At 45.2% G+C, this 25460-nt stretch overlaps 2 protein-coding genes across 13 annotated transcripts in view; one reads left to right on the plus strand and one right to left on the minus strand.

Annotated features, from left to right (window-relative positions):
* Nucleotides 1-1236: 1236 nt before the first annotated feature.
* On the minus strand, nucleotides 1237-3194 carry senp8 (SUMO peptidase family member, NEDD8 specific). Its single transcript, XM_076288055.1, has 2 exons — nucleotides 3097-3194; nucleotides 1237-2595 (listed from the first exon to the last, which is right to left on the minus strand). Exon 2 carries the CDS (start codon nucleotides 2574-2576, stop codon nucleotides 1935-1937), a length of 642 nt encoding a protein of 213 aa, XP_076144170.1. The 5' UTR covers nucleotides 2577-2595; nucleotides 3097-3194; the 3' UTR covers nucleotides 1237-1934.
* A 217-nt stretch (nucleotides 3195-3411) lies between these two features.
* The window catches only part of myo9aa (myosin IXAa), a 102613-nt gene continuing 80564 nt past the window's right edge, over nucleotides 3412-25460 (plus strand). For 11 of the 12 annotated variants that reach the window (XM_076286824.1, XM_076286828.1, XM_076286827.1 and 8 more), the window contains exons 1-2: nucleotides 19120-19994; nucleotides 23690-24614. In XM_076286824.1, coding sequence (XP_076142939.1) covers nucleotides 19963-19994; nucleotides 23690-24614 — 957 coding nt within the window. In that variant the 5' untranslated portion in view covers nucleotides 19120-19962. Of the gene's footprint in view, nucleotides 3754-19119; nucleotides 19995-23689; nucleotides 24615-25460 lie in introns of those variants that run through there. The other variant, XM_076286831.1, reaches the window with a different exon arrangement.

A 25460-nucleotide genomic window follows, 5' to 3' on the forward strand; every position in this document is an offset into this window, starting at 1 on the left:
ACTCAGTTTGGCTGAGTGGCCAGATCTAGAAAGACTGTTGGTTGTTCCAAACTTATCCATTTGAGAATGATGGAGGCTGCTCTTGGGCACTTTCAATGCTGCAGAAATGTTCTTGTATCCTTCCCCAGATGTGTGTCTTCACACAACCCTGTCTCGCAGGTCAGATGTGTTCTAATAATGTCCAGTGAATTAATTTAGGCACAGATGGACTCCAATCAAGTTGTAGAAGCATCTCAAGGACCATTGATAGAAGTAGGATGCACCAGAGCTCAATTACAAGCGTCATAACAAAGGGTCTGAATACTTATGTAAATGGAATATTTCAGTCTTTTCTTTTTAATACATTTACAAAACACTCCAAACACCTGTTTTTTTGTGGAGTGTTGGAGTATTGTGTGTAGATTCAAAAAAAATTTGAATCCATTTTAAGATGAGTCTGAAACATAACAAAATGTGGAAAAAGTGAAGTGCTGTGAATACTTTCTGTATGCACTGTATGTATGGAGTCTCAGCAGCCATCTTGGCAAAGTAAAATCGTTCTCCTCCTCTCCTTTGTGAGGCATGAAAAGAAAGAAGCATAAAGAAGTCTATCCCATATTTTGTTTTGAAGCACTGCTATCAATGTAAATGTACAACAAAAGTATAAATTATATTAATTAAATACATAAATATCTCAATACATGGTGCCACATCATCACAAAATATTATGCTGAAATATTATACTGTATTGATTTTTTCCTCCAACCTCTAGTATTTACGGCTACATTCAGCATATTGTGGCGAGTTAACCCAGAGGAATGGAGGTAGACCATTCTACCTCAAGTTTAAAGGCAAGTCCCATGTCCCATACACTGCACAATCTCTGTGAAATGCCATTTATTAACATGACTCCGTGCTTACGCCTAACTGAAGAGGGGCTAAACTAAACAATCAAATACACAGGGAGGAATTAATAATCAAATACACTGCAGGCATGAATTCATAACGGCCTTCAGGAAAAGGGAGGTAGAATTACCTAATTTCAGAATGATAATGACAGAATCAAACATTATCCATTCACAAACTACTGTATTATGGGATGAACTACTTCACTACAATCTCATCATTCTCATCCGCACACGGTAGTGCTGCCACACCTTTGCCCACTACAATACAGTGAATATTCACCTTGAACAAACCGTAATAACAACGATTAATAATTGTTAATAAATAATTAATTAATAATAACAATTATTATTTCAGTGTATTTTTATTATATGGATACATAACACATTCTTTTTCAATCCATTCACTTAACACAACCCTGAGGGAAAAACAAAGTTGTAAACAAGCATGACATTCGGTAAAAGACAGGAGAACCATAAATGGAGAGTCACTGCATCATTACATTAAACCTCTTCCATCTTATATGACATTCACTGTCTCAGCTAGGCCTTTGATATCAAATAAGTAAAAGACGCTATTTCGTCTGGGCAAACAAACAAACCAACAAGCATGTTCATATGAGCCCAGTAACTATATATTAGGCTTCATTCGTAATTCATGCGGTTTGAATTTATTTATTTAGATCCCTTTGATGATAAAAGGAGTAAATATTTCAAAATACGCTCACGCTGAAAATTAAATCTTACACTTGGCTAGGATGTGTCATTCAATTACTACATCTGCTCATGTGATTTGGCAGTTGAGATGACTTGTGGGAGTCCCATAACTCTGCTGATGGAAGTGCATGCTGGCTATGAAGACTAGTGAGATCAGGTTTAATGCAGGCCCAGCTCTGACAGAATTCTACAACCTGTGCTCCCACCATTCTTTTTAAGGGCACCTCTGGAAGACTCTGCTTCTGACAAGTCAGAAGTGACCTTGCAACACAAAGCGGTTTAAGATAAGAACTGGAGCTGGGCAATCAATCACCTAACTCCTCTGCAGGCACGTCAATTTTTGGCAAGTCTCTGGATCAGTCTACACCACTCTGCCCTCTTCCTGGTGATGTAGTCTGGGGTGATGGTGTGGCTCTGCAGGCGTGGGTTCCCTCCAAACTCTGCACTCTCACACAGCGCCTCAGCATTGCAAATGACATACATACCACAGTCATAGCTATTCTGCTGTCTAGGAGCGGCCTCCTCTGCAAAGGACACTTTTTTGCCTTTGCCCCCCAGAAAAGCTTCCAGTTTGGAGGCAATTCGGCGCGCATGAAGCGAGTTGCCCCCACTCTGCGAGTCGTAGTGGGAGAAGAGGCTATTGTCGTGGTGATACAGTAGGAGGCTCCAATGTGACCCACCAGCCGTCTGATTGGAGTTGTCGTTGACAGCCAAGAACACCCAACGACGGGTCGCTAGCTGCAGTGGCTCCAGGAAAAGGGCCAGCTCCTCTTGGCAAGATGCACATTTGATGAATTGCGTAACCTCGGGGCTGATGAAGCACACAGACCTGCTGAGGTCTTTGAAGCGCTCGGCAGCAAAGTACTCAAAGACAAACCCAATCACCTGATCATTGAGCCAGTGCGGGCCCTCTAGCAAGGCCACATCAGAGCGCCTCAGAAGGCTGTCTTGGTAGCTCAGCACCACTGGGTCCATGGTCAGAGGCCATAAAGAGCTGGGATAAAAAAAAAATGGACAAAGTTCAAATGTCATGAATCACTATTATTTAAATTAAGCAGGCAAAGTAACAACATTTTGGGTAGTCTATTTTAAGTTTGTCTGCAAAACATACAATGTTTACGTCTCTGGATATTATCATGTTACTAGGCTAACAGTTGATTTACAGCAGCTCTGCGTCTGTGAAAGAGGCTAGAAAAGTAGCCTAACTTAGCTGACACTGCAACTTCAGATGTTTTTGATTGTCACCGTAAACCACAACCAAATGTGTCATCGTAATTTTGGTTAGCCGAAATCTAAACAAGTTCATGGAAAGTTTGACAGGAAAACGACTCTATACAATAGCCTGTTACTACTATACTGCATTGCGTGTGAGAAGTGGAATTGTTAACCATTTAGAAACATATACGTAGAAACACTGAAATGTCATCATGCCAATTACAAGTTAAGTCAGTAGAAAAGACAACATCACGCATTGCGAATAAACTAGTCGTCTTACCGTTCACTTTAAGTATCTGTTATGTTATGATATCATAACGACATCGCACTTCTTTTGGAGCATAGGTAGCAACAACAACCCTACTAACGTAAACTGACTTCGTAGGCCTGCAGAAATAAGTGAAGGCTTTGCGACAAGAACGAGAGACAACATCCCACCATCTTCGTTGATGATTCGCTGAGTGTTTCTTTTCAACCAATCGCGTGGGGTTTCCTTGAAGATGGCCCCTCCCACCCCTCCTCTTAGTCCGCCCCGGATTGCATCGAAAAGCTTATGCGGGAGCGTGCACGACGAGACTGCGCTAGTGTGAGACGCAGCACTGATTATCAGAAAAAAGGAGAGACAGAGAGAGAGAAAAAAGGCTGATTTACATCGAGCGACACGCAGGGAGAAGGGACTGTTTTTTTTTTAATGTTTTAAAGACAAGGACATTTTGCAGATGTGTTCTAAGAGTCACCACGTATGTTAAGAATTTTGCTAGGAGGAATTTGTGGACAAGAGTGATTTGAAAAGACAAGCACACACTCAGAGGAATTACACGGGGGACTTGAAAGCAGTACTTGTATGCGAGCAGATTTGACCGTCCAAAAAGAGCCTACCTATCGTTATATTGTCAGCGCTCAGGCAACTGAATTCTGTCACTGGTCAAATAAAAAGGTAAGAGTCTGTCATTTACTTGCAACGTCATTTCAAGCCACCACTTCGTTAAATTTAATAATATACCGTCCATCATTCTTCAGACCTAACGTTATGCTGCTCTGTGTAAACGATGATGACTTTAGAAATTCCATTCATCTCGTAGGCTATGGGGACAAGCGATGCTGTCATCGTTCTGTTCCTTCTTTGTTAAACCGTGCAATAGAGATTGTTTTGGTGGAGAAAAACATTATAGGAAACAATTGTCCAGTAATTGTAGCTTATTTGTGCTTTGTCACAAGCACTCGCTCAGGACAAGCTGGTCTGTTGACGTGTAATGTCTCCACCAGAAACAGTATTGTCTGGTTTTCCTCGGAATATAACGTTAATCAAAGAGCTACAATTATCCCAAGCGTATTAACGGAATGGCAAAGTAACTTTAAACTGAGGCCGTGTGTGTGGCGTGGTAGTGTTGCGACAGATGTCTCGGGTGGGGAAGATGTCTGCATGTATTATTAACAGGGGACACGGGCAGCTTTTCCCCCCTCAGAAACGCGCAGTAGTGAATTGTTTTGTTTGTCCCCACTGAACGGCGTTTAAGACTGAGAAGCAGTTGAGATCGGTGTTTTGCATTTGCTGCTATGGGCGAGAGCAGGCTCTATGTTGTCCACCATGACAGGCCTGATTTGTGATTACAGTAGGTGTTTGGGTCAGGACTTACATGACAATTGTTTCACATTGATGTTTAAAAAACCTTTGATCATACACAGTGTTTTATGACACTTAACCCAAAGGCGACGACTCTTATTGTTGGATAGTAAATAATTAACCAGTTAAAGTGGAAAGTCTCTTACTTTGCAGTTTCCTTGCTTCTGTGGGTTGGGCTCATGTGCACATGCCACAAGCAGTCAGCTAACTGTTGAGAGTGTGTGTGTAGGCCATGCAACCAGCCAGCATGATATTTTTAAGATGTGTCGTGAGAAACCTCTCCCACAACCCAGCACAGGTGACCAGAGGGCCTGTCCAGGGGAATGTGAGAGGTCCTCGCTCAGCTGTTGGGAGAGTAGCACCGCAGAGCTGGGCCAAGGTCTTGTATGAGACAAGCAACTGCCTGTGGTGATAATACCTGACACTAAAATGTCCCAGCTCAGCTGCCTTACTTTAATGCCATGAATGAGGTATGTGATGAAATTGCTGAATGATGCCTGGCAAACATGCTTGTAGTGTTATTGTTTGGTTGGACTCTCCCAAAGATGTTTGTGCATAAGAATAGGATGGCATTTTCCTCTAAAAATATCATCAGAGAAATGAAGGCTGAAAACCACGGACTTCAAGTGTTTAGTACAAAAACAAACTCGCAGAGGGTGAATCTGTTTTTGTAAGAGTGATGGTTTAAATATTGGAAGGGGTGGGAAGTAGGACTGACCTGTCAAATACATGAAGAAGCTCAAAGCACACAATCGTATCCCTTGAATGTGACACGATGGACCCATGATAGAAACCTGAAAGAGAGTAACAGAGAGAATGATGTGGACTAATTGACATTGATCTACCATAGGCAACTGCTCCACAGCTCTCCACAACTGTATTGTGAAATGTCTGTCCATATAGCCTGGCAGAAATGTTTTTTTTATGCAGTGTCAGTGGCACCAAGCTGGCAAAAACCTGTCATTCCCAGGCTTATGTTCTGATTACGTGAGCTACTGCAATGGAGAACACTATGGCTCTGTTGTATTTTTATAACAGTGTTGTCCAGATACCATTATATTGCAGAAGAATCTGCTGTTGTTTGATACAAAATTCCCACACAACCGAAAGCATTGGATATGAATTATTAACTGTGCACTAAAAATACGCTGCTCTCCAGTGCAGAGGATGACTGTGTGATCATCCATGCACAACAGTTCATCCACAGCTGTGAACTGTTCCTGGGAATAAGTGACTTCATATCAGTACAGGCACAGGAAACTCGCAGTGAAAGTGCTATAACATTTCTCAGAATTATCCCTTAATTCATACTGATCCACAATCAAAGGTATAGCGTAACGCTCCCCACCTTGGACATCCTCGGACATTATGTAATGCGCGTGGCTTACAACAAGGCAGCACTCGGAGTTAGGCGAGGCTTTTTGTGAATCATACAAATGACAGTGAGGCCCGCAAACAAAGATCAAAGGCATTGACACCGATGCTCATGGCAAAGCCTTCCTCGGTTGAATAGTGTAAAGGCTACTGTGTTTGGTCATGTGTTGCCTCACATGGTCTCCCTGCTTTTGAAAAGCAGTTGGCCTCACGGTGCGGTCATGAAGCCTGTGTAGTTTGTGGTGGGTCAGCTTGCTATATAATGAAAGTATGAGATGTGTTTGTGTGTGTTGTTTTTTCAGGCCATACTAGTTCTCTTCCCTGCCTGTGGAGGTAGCGTATCACAGAGTTTGGCTGTTGCCATGGCCAACATGGAAAATCAGGCGGTGGAGTTGTTTTGTGCTGGATGCGCAGAAACAATAGTTTGTTTGGAGCAGGAGGATTTTATTAGAGTAGCAGATGGGTGCAATTAGCTTCATCTTCAGGAGTCATTGTTTTGGGAAGTTGTTTACTGTTGTAAACATCAATTTGCATTGCTCTTGAATGAATCTGGGATGGACGACTTCAGTGTGTTGGTGGAAACGATTTTCAGATAGCTACCTGGATTTTTGTAGCAGCTAGAGGGATTTGATGAGAAATCTGTCATTTCATTTGACAGTCACTTTGGTTCAGACACCCCCCCCCCCTTGCATGTGTAGAAATGGTAGAAATGGCATGATCTGACCTCATAACAGAATCCATTTTGTTTAGAAATTCTGTCATGAAACAGTTCAGTGTGTGAACAATCACAGGAAACCCAGGGAGGATGTGGGGAAAGTCAGCTGGAAAACAACCATAATAAGTTTGATGTAGTATTCTCGGAACATAAACTATTAGCAGGAGGTCACCTGAAGTGTGGAGACTACCATTAAGATAAATCTGTGGGAAATCATAAATATTTAGGAAAATGAAATAATGACCATCTTTTGGGAGTCTTGTCGGGCATGTTGGAAAGTGGATCGGGGAGGTCAGAGTGGTGGTGATGAAGGACAGACAGCTGTAGTGGAAGTTTCATGGGTCATGAAGCTTAAAATAGTTGAAACACACTGATTCTTCTTCTGCTGGCCCAAGTCAATGGCCATCCATAGGCTAACACATTTGTTTCCTGTATCTGGAGAAAAATATACACATAGTGTGATAAAATTAATAAATAAGTAGCCAGATTCTTCCAAAGTGAAGTGCCAGTGATTCTATGAACTTTTGTTTTGATTTTGTGACCATTCAACATCCCACCTTGTTAACCAGAACAATTTATTGAATGCCACACATAATTGGATGCTACGCACATAATTGAATGCCAATTCATTGTCACCCATTATTCAAAATTTATCAGCTGAGCGCACTTATTGTCTGTATTTTCACGGATTAGCATTTGTTTATGTCAATAAACCCACTTTAAAAATTAGGCTACATATTTGCTTTAGTATATGGCAAATGAAAGGTGCCATTCAGTGTTTTAAAGGTTGTCCTCTCTACTATCCACACCCATTTTTTGTCTGTGTTGTTTCACATTTTTAGGCTGAACTTATTGGCCTTTGCTGTATTAACATCCATCTGTTTTATTTGATAAGATTCCAGTTAGATTTTTCCATTTCCTGTTTCAGTTGGCAAATAGACTCGTGTCACAGTTCACACAAGAGTGAGAATCTCAAATGCGCGAGGCTTTGTGGACTGTCAGGAGACCATTTCTCCATTAGACAGACAGGCGGTCACTATCTGATTCATTTAGTGGACTCCAGCCCGCTGGCTCCCCGTCTCCAAGGCCCATTGAGAGAGCCTCATTTAGCCATGTTGATTCACATATCTTGATCTGCCAGACTAGAGGACGTAGTGGCGGTGGCGGATCTTTGTGTGTTGTGCGCCTCATGTAAATTCATCACTCCGGTCGAAAGCGCTTAAGCTATGTGTGGACACAGCTGTGGTGTTTTCTGCGCTAGCTCCTAGTGGCCATATGTCAGGCAGTCAGGGGCACTGGATAATCCCCAGGCATGTGGTTCTGTGTTTTGAAAAATCCAGTCATATGTACTGTCAGGACAAAAATGGCGATAAGAATATGTATCATACGTATTATTAGCCTATTCCCTGTTTATAATTATAAAAAGCAAACAGCTGATGTCTCTCATTTGACCACACAGTATTGAGTGTAGTAGTAGGCCTCTTTGTTTCACCCTCTTTGTTTTGTTGTTATTTATTTGTGTGTAGTCTAGCCTCAGTTGTGATCATTAGCCAAGTGTTGTGTGCGAGTGGTCCTTAGGTAGACCTCCGTCTCTGCTCACTTTGCCGGAGGTCTTTATGTTCGTCTGTGTGTGGTTGCCTAGACGAGTGGCCGTTTGTTTACCTCTTTCATCTTAAGTCCTCTGATAAGCCGTGACCGTTTCATCTTCCTCATGAAAGGAATGTACGCCTACATTCTGAATGAATCAGTTCTCATTGTTATTGTTATTAATTCAAGAGGTGAGAGCTTTTATTTACATCATTGAAATTCATCTGAATGAAAATGAATCATATAGGTCTAGCACTATAGGTTTATATTCAACCCTCGTCAAGGAGATTCGGGCGGGAAACACAAAGGGTTTTTGGCAGTTGCAGTCTTTTCAAGCCTAGACTTTGGTCTTTGGAGATGGCTGTCACGTCAAGCTTCACATTGTTGTGTCATCGCGTCAGTGGAAAGTTGGAGAGAAGCTTTGAGGCTGTTGGAGGACCAAAGGGCAGGTTGTTATATTTCTCCTGCTGCTTTAACTGTCTCAGCCATACTGAGGTCATGGGATTTACAGGGAGCAAAGATACTGCTTGCACGGATGTCTGCACATTGTGTGAGGGGAAAATGAAATGAAAATGAAATGTGTGTCCATTTGCTGTTCTGATTTGACCTCAGTGACTCTCGATGACCCCCTTTTTGTTGAAGTGAATCACATTTTCATTTAGCAGTCATGATACTGAATGATCCCTCTTCGAGGAATGGCCGTTAGATAGACAGGGGAGACTACTAGACTCCTTGTGAGCTGGCTGATTCCTGCATTGCTGCCTAGAAAAACATATAGCAGCTCAAATTGTTTTATCGCCCATCCCTTATGTGCTCCTCCTGTATTGTCATTGGAGAAGCTGACTGTGTTATTCTTGTAAATTTCTCCCATGTGTCCGCTGCTCTCTGTGACGTATACTGAGGTGTGATATACACTGTGAATTGATGACATGTATATAGAACTGGAAGGCTGTACTTCTTCTTTTGGCTTGCCATCACTTATTGTGCTCCTGCGTTGTTGGACTTGGTGTGTTCTTGACCGGGCTAGAGGCTCGTTGGCGTCCCTTTAAGAGCCCAGCTTGACCAAGCTAGAGGCTCGTTGGTGTCCCTTTAAGAGCCCAGCTTGCCACATTCATCTTGTGCTCCTCTGTGGTCAGACGTTAGGTCATCCCAGTGGTGTGAGGGATGCTTGGCCTTAAAATAGAACCCTGTGATTTACAATTTACTTTGGAGGTGCATCAAGTAGATGTTCTCACTCCTTTCAGATGTATGAACGGAATGTATTTTTTAATTTTTTTTGTAAAGCTTTGGGTGTGTATGAGTTTGTCTGTGAGTAGTTCTCTGTGAGAGAGAGAGGGGGAGAGAGAGAGAGAGAGGGAGAGAAAGAAAATGTGACATCATGCACATGTGAATAGCATCTGGGATATGGGGAGGTTGCAGCCCCAGGAAAACTGTTAGTTATGCACCATTTGGTGTAGCTGGGCTTGGCCTTTGACTGCAGTGTGCCGTTTTTGGTGAGGCCAATAGCACATTCTAAAATACCTTCCATATTTCCCCTCTGCAACTGTTTCATTCTATGCTAGTGTAGACTGTGAAACACCACAACACACTGTGCTTAGGCCACATTGGGTGTAGACCTTAGCTGTCCCATTCTTTATCCCAGGTATTTAGCTTTGGGAGATCTAATCCAGTTGTGTGTATGATCAGCTTTAGAATTAATGCCCATCAAAAAGAATCACCCGACAGACATGTAAAGGGGGTTTGGGTGCGGGGGGTGCGGGGGGGGGGGGGGGCAGGAGTGGCTTCCTGTTATTGGCCCATACCTGTTAGAAATAAATCCTCAACACTAAATACTATTGGCTCTGGCATGGAATCCTGACAAAATGAGGATTTTTCCACGCAGGTCTTTTTCAACATCGATCATGGTTTAGCCCTGGTAAATGTCTTTCTCTCACCATGGACCTCGGTCTCCCTCCCCCCCATGCAGTTTTTTCTCCCTTCTGATCCTCGGAGCAGAAATATTGAACTCAAACCCCTCTCTGCCTCTGACAGCCTTCAGGCCCATTAGATGTAATAATCAACAAGGGATTTGGTTACCCTGCTCAGATCTCCTCTCTGAAAAGCAATTATGACTGAGCATCAGCAATGGAGACTTAACAAGGACTTGAGTCTCTCAGCATCTGCTCTGTGTGTGTGTGTGTCTGTGTGTGTCTTGGTCCTCCAGACAGTGTGTCTGGAGAAGAGAGCATCGGCTCCTGGATGCTCATGCCCTCCTCCTCCTCTGCCACTCTGTGCCCCCAGGCCAGGCCCTGCTAAGTCTTGCAGCTCTTCTTAATGGCCTGGATTCAGAGTGGGAAATGGGGTGTGGATAATCCAGGTTACTGATAGCCCCCCCCCCCCCCCCCAGCCGTCATCTTTCTCTCTCCTCTATCTCGCTCGGGTGCCATGAAGAACTCCCTCAACAAGTCGACATGGCATGAACATACTGGCTGCTTACTGTTCCTCGATGGCTGCTAGTACTAGCACTGCCAGTTATGTAAATTTCCCATTAGAGGCTTGCATTTGAAAATGACTCGTATCTCTTAACACTTGTTAATAATAGGGAGTTCTAGGCTTCAACTATAATAAGATACACCTCAGTTATGTACAGGCATTTCTTCTCTCTCTGTTCTTGTTGTCCCATTTTCCTCAGTGATCAGATAGAAACTGTTGGTACTGTACATTTGCTCCAAGACCATGTCCATAATGGCAGACAGCCTTTTGTGAAATGATGTGCTGCTGCACCGTTAGCTCTCTGCTCTTTCCAGATGATGAATACTAGCACAAAGAGGCCCGCGAGGCCTGTCCAGTTCTGGTGGCCTTGTTTTGCTGTTTCAGGTTAGCCGCTCCCATGGTGTGAGGTCAGCAACACCCATCTATCATTAGAATGCCTCTGACAGATTCAGGTGAAGCGTGCAACTCTGTACCCTATCCCACATGCTTTAATAGAGAACCCGCATCTTATCTGACCAGAGTGAAAAACAATGGGAGGAAAAATGGTTTGTGTTTAATTTGTTAGCTAGGTACTCCTTTAACATGGCTCTGTGTTAGATTGAAAGTCAAATCACATCATTCTCTCTATCTCCTGAATGTTTGCGTGGAAGTTGCTATTTCTTGAAGTTGTTTTTAATGTACATTTTCTGTTTTATCATCATGGGAACGTAAGGATTCGTCTGGGAAAGCTTTCATGCACATGGTAGGAGTCCATTGGCAGTTGTTTGTCTATTCATCTTGATTCCCTGGAATTTTCTTCACAGGAAGTCTTGGCAGCACATAGTAGTTCTGTTTAGAGCTGGAAGGTGTCTGGAGCCTCTCAAAGCCTCATCTCTGTACTTGTTGAAACATTATCTAAAGAATGGTCTGCGATAGTCTCCAATATATTAAATTGCCATTAAAGCGGTTTTCCAATATGGCATAGTTCATTAAGTAAGTTCATTAAGAGTTTGTTTCAAAAACGCTATATCTTTATTTTTAAAAACATTAGTCATGCTATTTAATTGTGTATTTCAGGTAATATCAATAAAATTGCAGTTTTGCTATTTTGATTGAATACAGATAAATCAAACAGTAACCCAATTACAGTTGCACTGAAACTACCTGGAAAACAAAATGTAAAAAAATGATTTATGAAAATTCATTGAAATGGAGGATAAAGCGTTTTGGAACCTAACTCTTCAAATATTGCATAATCAGTGTTCATTTTCAACACCAATACTTAAAGCAAAGTTTGCTTTGGGAAGTTGTGATTAAGATGTAAGGGCAAAGTGCACATGATCAAGGAAACATTTGCGCAATATGTAGACTAAAAGTGAAATTTACTACCAGAGTCTTGCTTTGTAGTGTGGCGGAAGTCCTTGTGTCCTCTCGTCCTGTTTCTCCTATTTTTGGGGTCATTGTCCTGGGAGAGGGTGTGCCTCGGAAAGAAGCGGAAGGAGACCTTGGCTGTCCAACTGTGTTGAAGTGGCGTCTGTTTAGGTCTCCGGTTGACCTCTCGTCTTCTCTGATCACTAGGGCTGTAACGATACACCAACCTCACGATTCGGTTTGTATCACGATTTTTGACCCACGGTTCGATACGAATCTCGATTTTTCTTTTTTTTTTTCCTTTTTTTTTGGGGGGGGGGGGGGGGTGCTAGACATTTTATTAAATAACATTTTATTAAATAACATTTTAATAGCCTCCCTTAGAACACCAGAGGATTACAATATAATATATCTATTATTTTATATCCTGATATAAAAATATTTTTCTGAATGACTGATATTTATGACAGCACACTTTATGCAGATTAGCCTATAGCCTAGGCCTACTATTTTTTATTACAACTCTACCTCTTTAATTCAGCTGTCTGGTTGAAGCCTGGAAATATTGTAAACAAAGTAGCATATAGCTTAGCCTATCATAGTGTACTGATTGGACTGTTCAGTTTCCCCATGTGTGTTTAAGTTTCAAGGTAGTAGTTCTCCTTGGGACAGGCCCTTTTGGGAAACGTTGGTATTGAGATGATCAGTCAACTTCAATGCAAGAGTTTTAAACAAATATGTGCAGCATGGTAATGATGCTAAGCGGATTTAATAGTAATTTAGCTAGTCGTCTTCTATGCGTCCTTGCTTTCACGATTGTGAATGTTTTATTTAAGTCGCGCGTGTTCATTGAGCAGGAGAGGGAGGGAGAGTGAGAGGGAGGGAGCGCGAGAGAGAGCGGGGCAAGGAGAGGGGGTTTACTTCTATACTGTTTGGTAAAGTTGCACACATAGTCTACAATGAAAGCAAGGAGAGGTATGAAATGATTATTTATTTATTTATTTGTTTTTGGACAACGTAGGCTACCGATAAGTAAAGCGGGAGTTGTGGGTTGCTTTTGCGGCCGCCTAAGCTGCAGTGCACTGCGTGAAACACTAGAAAGGGTGTGTCGCAATTCTGCCTTTTCACACCGCGACACAGTATCGTGGATATGAATGTCGCGATTTCGGTTTCGAATCGTAAATCGTTACAGCCCTACTGATCACCCCTCTATCCTTTTCTGCCTCTTTCTCTTTCAGTTGACCTTCTCTGAGTGATGTCAGCAGCAGGTCTTGCTAACTTCCGTCTGACTTGGCCGCATGTGCTGAATTTCCCGACACCTAGTTTAAATATTATCAGAAATCATTACATATAACTACTTCAGTGTTTTTATGAGTGATCATCAAAATGTTCTTTCCAGATTTGGGGCTGACTAATTTGTCAGTGTTTTAAGCTCAGTGCTGTGGAATATCTCCCCTGATGAGTTTGATACAGCCTGGGATGGACTGAAGCTGTCCTCTGAATGTATTGTTGCAGTGCTTCCTGGAATTGCTTTGGTGGACTTACTGGTTTCTCCATGTGTAGCCTGACCTCAGACAATGTACTGTCTGTGATACTCATTTACAAAATCCTTCTCAATTCTGTAAATTACCACAGAGAAGTCCAGAGTAAGTAAGTCTTATGTGTGGCCTTCGGAAGTGCAACTTGGGTGATATTACAGGAGCAGTATTGACCTTTCAGCTATGAGTCAGTTCCTGCTTCAGTGTATATGAGTAGGGGAACAGGTCATGAGTGACATATATAAAGATGGGGGCCATTGGTGGAAATTTACCACCTCGGAACCAGATTTCTTTCTGGAGAGTAGTCAGATACAAATATTGTTCAGATTGTTCAGATTAATAGGCAGAAAAGGGTTATTTCTGGGTCTATCTAAAAAAAACGTTCTTTAAAAAAATAAAATAAAACTAAAATCAAACCTTTGTCAGTGTTATGCGATGATGGAACAGTTGATTTAACCGCTGCATTGACAGTATGCTGTTTAATTTCAAAAAGCAAGCAAAGCAAGGGATCATTTGAGCAGATCCCTCATCCTACCCATGTTAATCCTCCGGCATTTTTCATCTTCCCAAGATTATAGGGAACTCTGATGATGGAGAATAACCATGTCCCACATATCAGAAGTGAGAGATTTCCTTCAGCTCCTAGTTTCAGCCAGTAATCTACAGTTCAGTTGTATTCTAGTGGGTTGTGATTCTTACCCGCAGAGTTCTCAGTACAGCTTCCTCATACCTCTAGTCAGATTGAGCACGCACATGATACTGTGTGTTGTAAAATGTTGTGAATGCTTGGAACAACTTAACAGTGTGGCAGATAACATGTGTGTCACTGCCATTTTGTAACATTACATGTTGTGGAAGTCCAAGGTCGCACACAAAGAGATGAGTTCTTAAACACCCATTGATAACGGTTATATTCTACTCATGTAGATGATTAAGACTTCCTTAAGTCATCCTATAAGATGGGGTAATCAAATGTAGGTGCCGTCTTTGGTGGCCTCAAAGAATGACTTTCAGTTGTTATGATATTACTGGTACAAAAGATTTTCCTTGAAATGTAGTAGTAATTTCTAAACTAAACATTCCTGTCCAAACCTGAAGAGACATTTGACCTTCTTTCACTGCCCCGATTACTGATCAATCAGAAAAATCAGAAATCGTCTGGACAGACTGATAAAAACGACGGCTGCCTCTTCCTTTTTGGCAACTTTACAGCCATCACAAGGAAACTAGAGATAGTAGGAATGCAGTCGCTCATTGATGTGCGCTACTTTTTTGTTGTGTGAACTTTCATCTTTTCGTTTACAGCTCCCCTCTGTCTTAACTTGTCAGAATCAGGATGTCTCTCCCTTCCAAAGGGTCCCTGTTTATGAGGCCATAAATATGCCTGTTTAGGCAGAGCTGCCTACAGGTGATGACACACAGACTTTATGTCTATATTTCTACTACTTTTATGATTTAACATGGCATGTTCAAAAATACTACTTCTGTTTTTCCTAATGAAAGAAAAACTACGTTTTACGATATTTCCGTGAAGCGAGTCAAAAATTGACAGGCCAGGCTAAAGTTAAGTGTACCGTGCCTTGAGTTTAAACCTGAGGACGTTGTCTGGTGTTAAGGCTAGGGAATGTTCCAGGACTAGCCCAGGCTTCATCTGTGACCAATACTAATGAGTCTATGATGGCATGAATAATAAGACCTAGACAGTGAGCTCTCAATTATTGCGCGACCTTGTTCTTTGAAGAGCTTGCCGCCTTGGATTACACCCAAGTTGCACTAGTTGCCATAGCCTAGTTAGGGCTATTGTATTATCTGTCAAGCTTTGGTGTTCTGCAGATTCATGCTTGGGACGTGTGGGAATGCTGCGAGGAAGGAAGGCATGAAGTGTCAAAATATGCAGTTATGTGAATTTTTAATATGCACCAGAGTCAGCATCACAGCAGGAGTGCTCCTCTCCTCTCTCTCTGTCGTTCTCTCTCTCTCTCTCTCTCTCTGTCTCTCTCTCTCTCTGTCTCTCTCTCTCTATTTCTCTCTCTCTCTCTCCTCAAGCAGTTAAAATGATGCAGCTTTTGCAACAGACTTCTCATTTAGGCTAGAAGTTTTCTCTCTCTCTCTCTGCCTCCCTCCCTCCCCCCCCCCCCTCTCTCTCTCTCTCTCTCTGCCTCCCTCCTTCTCTCTCCTTCCCTCCCTCTCCCCCTCCCTCTCTCACGGCGTGCAGCGTCTGCAGAGACAGACTTCTCATTTAGAAGTCTCACGGTGTGACCCCGCCCCCTCCGGGCCAGCCCAGCTCCTCGCCACCACGGGGGGAGAGAACACACAGGCCTGTGTTTTTGCCCACATCGGCACGCACGCCGCGACACCTGTCAGAGGCGTGCATTACACGCACACACACACCCATACACACACACCCATACACACACCCATACACACACACACACACACACACCCACCCATACACACACACACACACACACACACACACACACACACACACACACACACACGTACGTGTGTTTCCCGGAATAGACGGAATGCTGTGTGAGGGAGTGGAACGGAGTGGGAGACGAAGCAGTTGTGTCTCGTTCTGGGACGTGCGTGTGCGTGTGTGTGCACGCGCACACTTATGTGTCAGAGAGAGAGAGGGGGCTTCGTCCAGCACACCCTGAGGTCATCTTTAATTACACCCGAGAGAGCTGTGATGTGTGCTTGAACTGGTGCCAGGGCTTAGATAGCTTTGAGCTAATAGGGAACTAAATATCAAGTTTCTTATTGCCATATTGATATGCAGCATCTCCTCTCTGAACATGGCAGTGTAAAGCCATGTTGCTACTGTGTGAATGCACACAGCACATTACAAGCCATGTTGCTACTGTGAATGCACACAGCACATTACAAGCCATGTTGCTACTGTGAATGCACACAGTACATTACAAGCCATGTTGCTACTGTGAATGCACACAGTACATTACAAGCCATGTTGCTACTGTGAATGAACACAGCACATTACAATCAGTCTCCTGCACGGCTCTAGCTTGAGCTGCTGTATGATCTACAGTAATAAACGTGTTCTCAGAATATGAGAGTTGGCTGTTTTGTTGCTATCCAGTCAGCCTAGCCTAACCCTGGCCAGCTGCATGGGCTAAGTGCGACTTGGTTAATAAATAATATATGGCCTCCCCTCTCAGGAGGGAGATTCTCGTAGCGAGCGAGGCACTGTTGATTATTGCTTAGTCATTCCCATATTGTTCGCTCTCTTCTGCCAAGGTTATCATGGCTCTTTGTCTCTCACTTGCCCTCAAATATCGACACAAAGGGCTGCAACACACATACACACACACACACACACACACACACACACACACATTCGCATGACCACAACATCGTTTGCAATATCAACAGCATCTCGCCTACATCTGTTCCAGAGGTACCTCGGACAGACATGTGCTGTTTGTTTGACCTCCATCTGTTCTGTCAACAGCCATTTATGATGCCAAGAGAAATGCAGTTTTTGGCTACACTTCCAGGTCACGCTAACTGTGAATTTGAATGCAAACATTTCATACAGTTGAGTTCAATTGCTTTTGCTGCATAAATCCTCTCTAAGCAAATCTGTCTCCCAGTCGAAATGTTTTAAATTTTATTATTTTTCAACATGTTATTTTGAGATGTATACCTAGAGTGTTGGAGGGAGGGGGGTGGGGGTGGGGGAGGGGGGGGTTACTTGATTAATGGGCAAATGAGTGCGGCTTTTTTGTTTTGTCCCAATCCCAGATGAAGACCACATGTTGTATTTTCGTGCAGATGGCTATTGCGCCCACAACATGTGGTGTTCTAATTAATCAGAGAGCTTCACTGCTCTCGTTACGTTTCATCCCTGTCATCAGAGCGTCACTCTTTCCATATTTCATCCTCAGCCCAAAGTGGTCGCAGGTTTAATTTTTGTAATTTTTCCTTCCAGGGCAGCTGAGTTAGTACGTCTGTTGACATGAGCAAACTCTCTGTGTGGCTCGTAGCGTTGTAACGTAACCTAATATGGGTGAAAAAATAAACAGGAGGGCAGGGACACTGAGCCATCGTTGAGAGCGTTTGCCATTGTCCTTAATGACCCTCTTTAGCGTGCACTGCACTCCCTTCTCCTCTGATGCCTGTGCCCAGTGCGAGCTGCACTACAAGGACATGATTGAGCACCAGGGCCAGGCCTGTGAAGTGAATCCAGCAGGGCCGTGTCAGAGCTGGCTAATGTCTCTGGACAGGGAGGGGCACGTTCGAGTGCTCCCTTTAGATACGGGCTCAGGGGTCTGGTGAACCTACATCTGAATGAAGCCATTTTTACTTCTTTTGACATGCGGTCTCCCTTTGTGACGCTGGAGGCAAAGTAGCCTGATCGCTGGTAGCTGATAGCTGATGGCAGTGCCAAGCCCTGTTGCCATTTTCTTTGTAAAATCTTGTCAAGTCAGTTTTTGCCTTGCAGTTCACTTTCCTGGTGGCATACCAGCCGTCTTGGATGATCTAACCCTGCAGGTTGACTCACAGTCCTGGTCATTTCCACTGAAACATGCTGATGACTCAGCATAGGCCTCCATGATTTCCATGACTGCTAAAATGTTCACGGCCGCTCGGTAGCCCACTCGTGCTCGGTCCGCTGTGAGAGTTCTGTTTTTTGTGTGCGTACAGTGAGCGGAGCGTGGCGCAGGCTGTAACCCTAGCCAGCTGAAACGGAGTGGGGGAGTGCGGGGAGGCTTTGAAGAGTGACGGGGGCCCTGGCGAGAGGAGTGGGAGGCTGCAGCTTTCCATCCCTCCCCATGGCTCCTCTGACAGCCTGCTGACTGACTGTGCGCAGACCTCAGGAATCCTCCCTCCCCACTCCTGCTCCTCCTCCTCTCTCGCTCTCTTCTTCTCTCTCGTTTTCCTATCGTTCTCTCTCTCTCCCTCTCTTTCCCTCCAGGCTAGTCATGTGTTATGTCACTGTTTGTGTACAACAGTCCTCTCCCCTCTCTATTTCCATTTGCTTTTCTTTCTAATTTAGTTTTAATCTCTCTTCCCCCCCCCCTCTCTCTCTCTCCCTCTCTCTGTATCTCTCTGTATCTATTATCTATCTATGTACTGTATGTATCTACCTCTCTGTTCCTTCCCTTGTTTCCTCCTTCCCCGTGATCAGATTTCAGGAAACTGCAGCACCCCCCCCCCCCCCCCCCCGCGCCTGCCACCAACCTCCCCCCTCCCATCCGTGCTTTTTGCCTCCACCCTCCAGCTGCCAAACCTCTCACATACCGCCACTTCCTTGTCATTCGCTCAGGCTGGGAGAGCACAAAGTGCGGAGAGTCAGTAAGTGTGTGTGTGTGTGACTGTGACTAGACTGGAGAGAGAGAGAGAGAGAGAGAGAGAGAGAGAGAGAGAGAACACTGTTGAAGAAGGAAAGGCAGAGGAAGTGACCAGAGGAGAGCGGAGCGTGTGTCCACTTCACCACAGGGGACTGGAAACGAGCAGGGGGTCTGTGGCAGAGAGCTCACAGAGGAACGGATCTGATTTGCCTGAGGGAGCTGCTGCTGGGGTTGGGGGTAGTTTGAAGGGGTGTGGGGGCAGTTTTTATGCCACATCTGCCACACGTACGAGGCCGGGCCAGCAGGCAGAATGGACATTTTTTTGTGGGGCCGTTCGCTCGTGGAGTGAGATGTCTCAGCCGAGGCACAGGAAATAGAAGTTCAGAGCAGCGCCTCTGAAAAGGACACTCTCTGTGTTACCTCTGGAAGGGGAAGGTAGCGTCAGTGCAGCCTGCTCCTAGTGCTCCCATTTCTCACCCCCTCTCGCAGCGGCACCTGTTTGTGATTGGCTCGAGACCAGCTCCTTGTCGTCAGCATGTGCCACTCCTGGTTGGATTACTCACGGCTCGGGGATGTAGGCTGCTAGAGGCGCCTCTCGGGGAAGTGACCATATGCAGAGATTTGAACTGTCCTGCGTGTCATGTCCGTTAACTTTGACGTGAGGTTTGAAGTGTGAGTCAAGTGTTCTTGACCGTTAACTTTGACGTGAGGTTTGAGCTGTGGGTCCAGCGTTGCTGACCGTTTCTTTGCTGCGGAGTTTGAGCTGTGGGTCCAGCGTTGCTGACCGTTGCTTTGCTGCGGAGTTTGAGCTGTGTGTGCTGTGTCTGTGTCCCGTTCCTCTCTGGCAGCCAGATGAAGCCTGGTGGAGGAACATCCTTTGGAAGCCAATGACTGCAGTTCTCTGCGCATACCCTGTGACCCGTCCCGTCTAATGGATTCTTACAGCCCACAGGGCTCACAACGTCCCGTCTAATGGATTCTTTCAGCCCACAGGGCTCACAACGGCTGCTTTTTTTGGTCATTACTTTGTGCATTCCTGACGTAACATTGCCCAGAACAATTTAGACAAAACATTTTTTATTGATGTTTTTACTTATTAAGTAAGACAAACACAAGGAAGTTGCTTCAGTTTTCTATTATCAAGACCTAATAATAAGTGCTGTGGTCCATGGTCCGTGTTGATACACTACAAACGGTGAGGTAAGTTAAAGCTGTACTCAAGGAAAATTTGTCTCTTATGTGGCTGAACAAACAACAATTTAGTTCAATAACTCAAATCACTGGCTTTTTTTTTTTAGTGCTGAATTGGAAGTGGTGTGTGCAGTGTATGTGACATTCTTTAAAGTTAGCTTTTCTGTAATAGGTCTAGTCTCTCAGCAAACAGTGCAGAGACTGTGGGTTGATAACAGACATAGAGTATAAAGAAGAAAATATCCACGGTAGACATCACGTAAGCATTGCCTGCAGAAAGGATGGTTGACTTCTTAAAATGACACTACACTTGCACTTGTCTTGTGTTTGGACGTGATCTTTAGAAACTTGTTGCTTCAACTTCTGCACAGGCCCTGGTCAACTGCCAGCTGTGTGTGTGTGTGTGTGTGTGTGTGTGTGTGTGTGTGTGTGTGTGTGTGTGTGTGTGTGTGTGTGTGTGTGTGTGTGTGTGTGTGTGTGTGTGTGTGTGTGTGTGTGTGTGTGTGTGTGTGTGTGTGTGTGTGTGTGTGTGTGTGTGTGTGTGTGTGTGTGTGTGTGTGTGTGTGTGTGTGGTTTAGACAGAGCCAGAAGTGCAGTGGCCGTCCGCGTCCGAGCGTGTTGGTGCCTGAGCAGACAGAGTGCTCGTGGGCTTCTGCCTCCTCTCTGCCCCAGAGATCAATCAGACGTCCAGCTGCCACAGGCCTCATTATCAGCTCAGCTCTCCCCCCCCGGCCCAGGGCCTGCCTTATCTCCTCCCTCTTTGTGTGTGTGTGTGTGTGTTACTGTGTGTCTGCGTGTGTCTGCATGTTTGTGTGTGAGAGGGAAAGAGGGGTTCATGTCCAGAGTTGCCTCTGGTGAGGTAACCGCAATTGCAAACATCAAGAGCATCGTCTCTGTCTGTTCAGTTTTGCAATGGCCTTGGTCTGACTTTGCCTTTTCCTGAATAAATCTTATTCCTCATGCTGTCACGCTTACCCCACTCTCTCAAAGGTTCAGTCCCCCTGAGGTGGCTAAGAGTCCTTTTGCAGTGTCTGCATGAGATGAGCATGAAATCCCAATAACGGGAATAATCTCACTCCTTTGATGGCGTAATGCAGGGGGAGGGGTTCATGTTCTTCTGGCTCCCTGGTGATTTCTGTTATCGGCTCCAGAATCATTTGCTAGTGATAAACCCAAAGCTCCCTCAGTATTGCTCATGCAGAAAGTTGAGTCCTCACTCAGACACGAGAGCCACTACCCCCACCCCCACCCCCCAAGTAATCACTATTCGCTGGGCTGGTTTTTGACAGCTGGATTTTTCACCGCAGCTTGGCTTGCTTGCTGGGCTTTTGAAAGTTGTAAGTTCTCTGTGTAATCATATATCTATTGTAATTACCAGGAACAATAAACCAGGGCTCAGTGGCAGTGGACGTGTTCAGTTTGCAGTTGTTTTCTCTCAGCGTTCCGTCAGCCCTGTAATCTGCTGTCTGTTTAGTGTCGAACCACAGGTCGCCGCCCCCCCCCCGACTCGCTCATCTTGGGAAGACACAGACAGGGAGACACAGACCGACAGAGAGAATGAGGAAAAAATATTGCACCACTGCAGAAAAGGAACCCTTTTTAGGCTGTCCATTCTCCACGTAATCTCTAATTCAAATTAGGGATTAATGTCAAATCAGTGAATCATGACTCTCTTCTCTTACATAAACTTGTCTCTGGCCCACGTCCCAATTCAAAAGCCCTTAGAAGGTGTACTTGTGTTCCGCAAAATTCATTTGTAAGCTGTAAAACAGGACTGAATAGGCTACTGAAATAGCTGAAATAATTTCACAGCAAATACTACAAGAGCCCGTCCCTTCATGACCTAGTCCGGCGACTCTCAGGAACCGCTGTGGTCTGTTGCTTTTGAATGGACTGGAGTGGTGCCCTGGGTCGCGACTCTCCGCCGTGCTCTGAGTGTCACCCGTACTTGAGAGATGAGTGATTTTTGGCAGTGACACGGAGAGGGCAGTAGGCGTTGCCGCCGTGTCACTGCTGTGGGGCATAAGTGCTGCTTTATCGGCTCCGCAGACCCCTGCTCTCTACAGATGAAAGGACCGGCTCTTTGTGTCCTCTGGCTGCATGACTTGCTGTTTCAAATATGTGTCCCTCCAAGGACAAAAGCACAGACTGATAGCCACTGCTTCTCTTTAATGTCCGTGACGTCAGGACACAACACATTCTTTCAACATGATACAAAGATAAGGACAGATAACTTGAAAAGAAACTGAAAATAGTCCAGCAAGTACATTCTGAATGTTGACAAATCATATTCTGGGTACAAAATGTGGCTACTACGACACATAAAACTGTAGAGCATATTATATAATGACAGAGATGTTTACCTCATAATATTGTCATTTCAGGTGGCATGCAGTACAGTCTGCAGTATTGATTTTCCAGAATAGATTGCCGTTAAAAGCTGTGTGTTGGCTGAAGGAGCGGCTGTGGCCATTAGTTAGTTGCCTGTCCTGATGTGGAAAACAGGGGGAAACCACATGGGCGCTGTGAGTGGAATCTTCCTGCAAATCTTCTCCTATCCTTTAAGTAGTGCCCTGACCATCTGCTACACCGCGAGGTACCCAAATCCTCAGATAGCTCGGCAAAGTGCGCCATGCGCCACCTAATACCCTTGTGTGTGTGTGTGTGTGTGTGTGTGTATCCTTATGCAATCTGGTTAGAGGTGCAGAGTGCACTGGGGCATGCAAAGCATTTGCTCGTCTCCATGTCTGCCTGTATGTGCGTGCGCTTGTGTGTGTGTGGCAGTCTTAAAATTTGGGGGAGAATTCAATCAAGCCATTGAGCTGTGGAATGAATGGCTTGATTGAATAACGCAATGGAGCACTGGTCTGAGACGCAAGCAGACGGAGCTATTTAGGCACAGCCATGGTCAGCCGGCTAGTTTCAGCATTTTAAAGCTGTAGGAAGAAGCAGTAAGCTTATAAATCACTCAAACATGTTTTCACATTCTCATTATGTCTGTTTTAACTGAAAAGAATTTGCGAAAGAAAGCGTTGTCGCTGAAAAAACTCTGAATTTGTTTTAAGATGTTTTTCCCTGTGTCTGTTCTGGATTTTCTGTATTCAGTAAATAACCATTTGCTGGTATAATAGGGGTAGTTTGCTTGCCAAATATATTGGGTTGCGTGCAGCAGTGAATGGTAGGCTATTCAATCTGAGCGGGTCTTGAATTGCTCTATTGTATGTTCATTGGAGAAGGTGCCATGTGGTTATCTTGGCAACGGAATAATGAAGTGTGCTGTGTGGAGGGGAGATAGTAACCCCCAGTGCATCCGGACACCCCTGATCAGCCCTTTTGTCCACACTGTGCAACAGCTCCTCTGTCTGCCTGGCCCGGGCCTGCAGACTGCCCCCAAAAGGCCATTTAGTCTTGAAACGGAACAGTAAATGTATTGTCATTTTATAGTTAGTCAGATATGATTATTGTGGGAGTCAAGGAATTAAAAGCAAGACCATGAGATGAGTCAGAGAGGTCATGAGTCAGTAATCTGATCTGTGGGGTTTTGTGTTGTCTTTAATAGATCTCTGTTCTGAGTGAGTAATCTTGGCTGAGTTTTGTCTTGACTAATAGATCTCTGTTCTGTTTCCCTCTCCTTCCATCCCTCTATCTCCCTCTCTCTATCTATCTATCTATCTCTCACTCCCTACTCTGTCTCTATGGTGTAGTGGTAATGTCTTGAAGCAGTCTCCTGTGCCTTTGGAAGGACGTGCCGCTGCTGCCGGTGCTCATGGGAACTGCAGCTCCAACATGAACCTTCATGATGTTGGGGGGAGACGACGCTTCGAGGACTCGGAGTTCACCCTGCGCATCTACCCGGGCAACATCGCCGAGGGCACCATCTACTGCCCGGTCAGCGCTCGCAAGAACACCACCGCCGCCGACGTCATCGAGCAGGTCATCGACCGACTCCGCCTGGACCGCACCAAGCTCTACGTCTTGGCCGAGGTGAAGGAGTTCGGCGGCGAAGAATGGATCCTCAACCCCAGCGACTGCCCGGTGCAGCGCATGATGCTGTGGCCACGCATGGCGCTGGAGAACCGCTTCGGCGGCGAGGACTACCGCTTCCTCCTGCGGGAGAAGAACCTGGACGGCTCCATCCACTACGCCAGCCTGCAGATGTGGCTCCGCGTCACCGAGGAGCGCCGGCGCATGGTGGAGCGCGGCTTCCTGCCGCAGCCGCCGCCCAAGGAGTACGAGGACCTCTGCAGCCTGCCGGACCTCAACGAGAAGACGCTGCTGGACAACCTGCGCGGGCGCTTCAAGCAGGAGAAGATCTACACCTACGTGGGCAGCATCCTCATCGTCATCAACCCCTTCAAGTTCCTGCCCATCTACAATCCCAAATACGTCAAGATGTACGACAACCACCAGCTGGGCAAGCTGGAGCCGCACATCTACGCCGTGGCCGACGTGGCCTACCACACCATGCTGCAGCGGAGGCAGGACCAGTGCATCGTCATCAGCGGCGAGAGCGGCTCGGGCAAGACCCAGAGCACCAACTTCCTCATCCACCACCTCACCGCCCTCAGTCAGAAGGGCTTCGCCAGTGGAGTGGAGCAGACTATCCTCGGAGCTGGGCCGGTGTTAGAGGTATGGAGATTTTCAAGCTGTGTTTCACTCCTCGTGCCCATGCACCAAAGGTGTGTTTGTCTGTCGACGCACACGGCGCTGGATTGCAATGGTTGGGCATGCTGCCCTTTTTGCTGAAAAGCTGGATTAATGACAATTGTTATTTGGAGTGACCATGTTTAATAACCTAATCTTGTCCAAGCCTCACATCATATGAGGATGTCAAAGTCAATTGCACACAATTGCAAAGTTAATTGCTTTAATCTGGCACAGGAGCACCTAACAACACTGCTAAATTGTGCTATGCATAGTGGTCATTCTGAGTGAGTTTCAGTGAAATAGCCTGTAAAGTCCTTTGAGATTATTTGTTTCAAAAAGCCATTTAACTCACAGGAAGTCACCATGCCTTTGATGAAGGCCTCATAGTTTACCATGTCCAGTTTCGTTCATAGAGCTGATCTAGTAGGCTGCTCTTTGGCTCCCAGTGCTTACTCGGCAGGATGGGCTCCTGCTGTTTTGGAGGGCTGCGGGTGTTTGGTTATGAAATGGCGCTTTGGGCCAGCACAGCTGTTCCAGTGGCGTGGTGCTGTTGCAACTCTTTAGAACGCTCTAATGCGCTGTAATCCAGATTATTTGCACAGGGGTCTGCTGTCCGTGCTCACGATAGTCACCACTAGCTCCCGATCACAAAAACCAGAAGCATGTCATGTGTTTCTACAGCTCCACGCGAAGAGTAAATCTCCCAATGCGTCTAATGTTATTGGTCCTGCTCATTGCGTTGCAGAGTTTGCAGGCAGGAATGTTCAGTGTCGTTGCTTTGGTGGACCTGTTTGGTATCAGTCGTAGGCAGCTGTAGTCTTTGTTTGG

This window comes from Alosa pseudoharengus, unplaced genomic scaffold (genome assembly GCF_046254945.1).
Source record: "Alosa pseudoharengus isolate Yale_2024_CS ecotype anadromous, Long Island Sound unplaced genomic scaffold, YU_APseudo_1.1 YU_APseudo_1.1_scf_16, whole genome shotgun sequence".
NCBI lineage: Eukaryota > Metazoa > Chordata > Actinopteri > Clupeiformes > Clupeidae > Alosa > Alosa pseudoharengus.

What these genes read in the sequence shown, in the direction of transcription:
- senp8 (XM_076288055.1), bottom strand. Translation starts at nt 2,576, where the DNA reads ATGGACCCAGTGGTGCTGAGCTACCAAGACAGCCTTCTGAGGCGCTCT.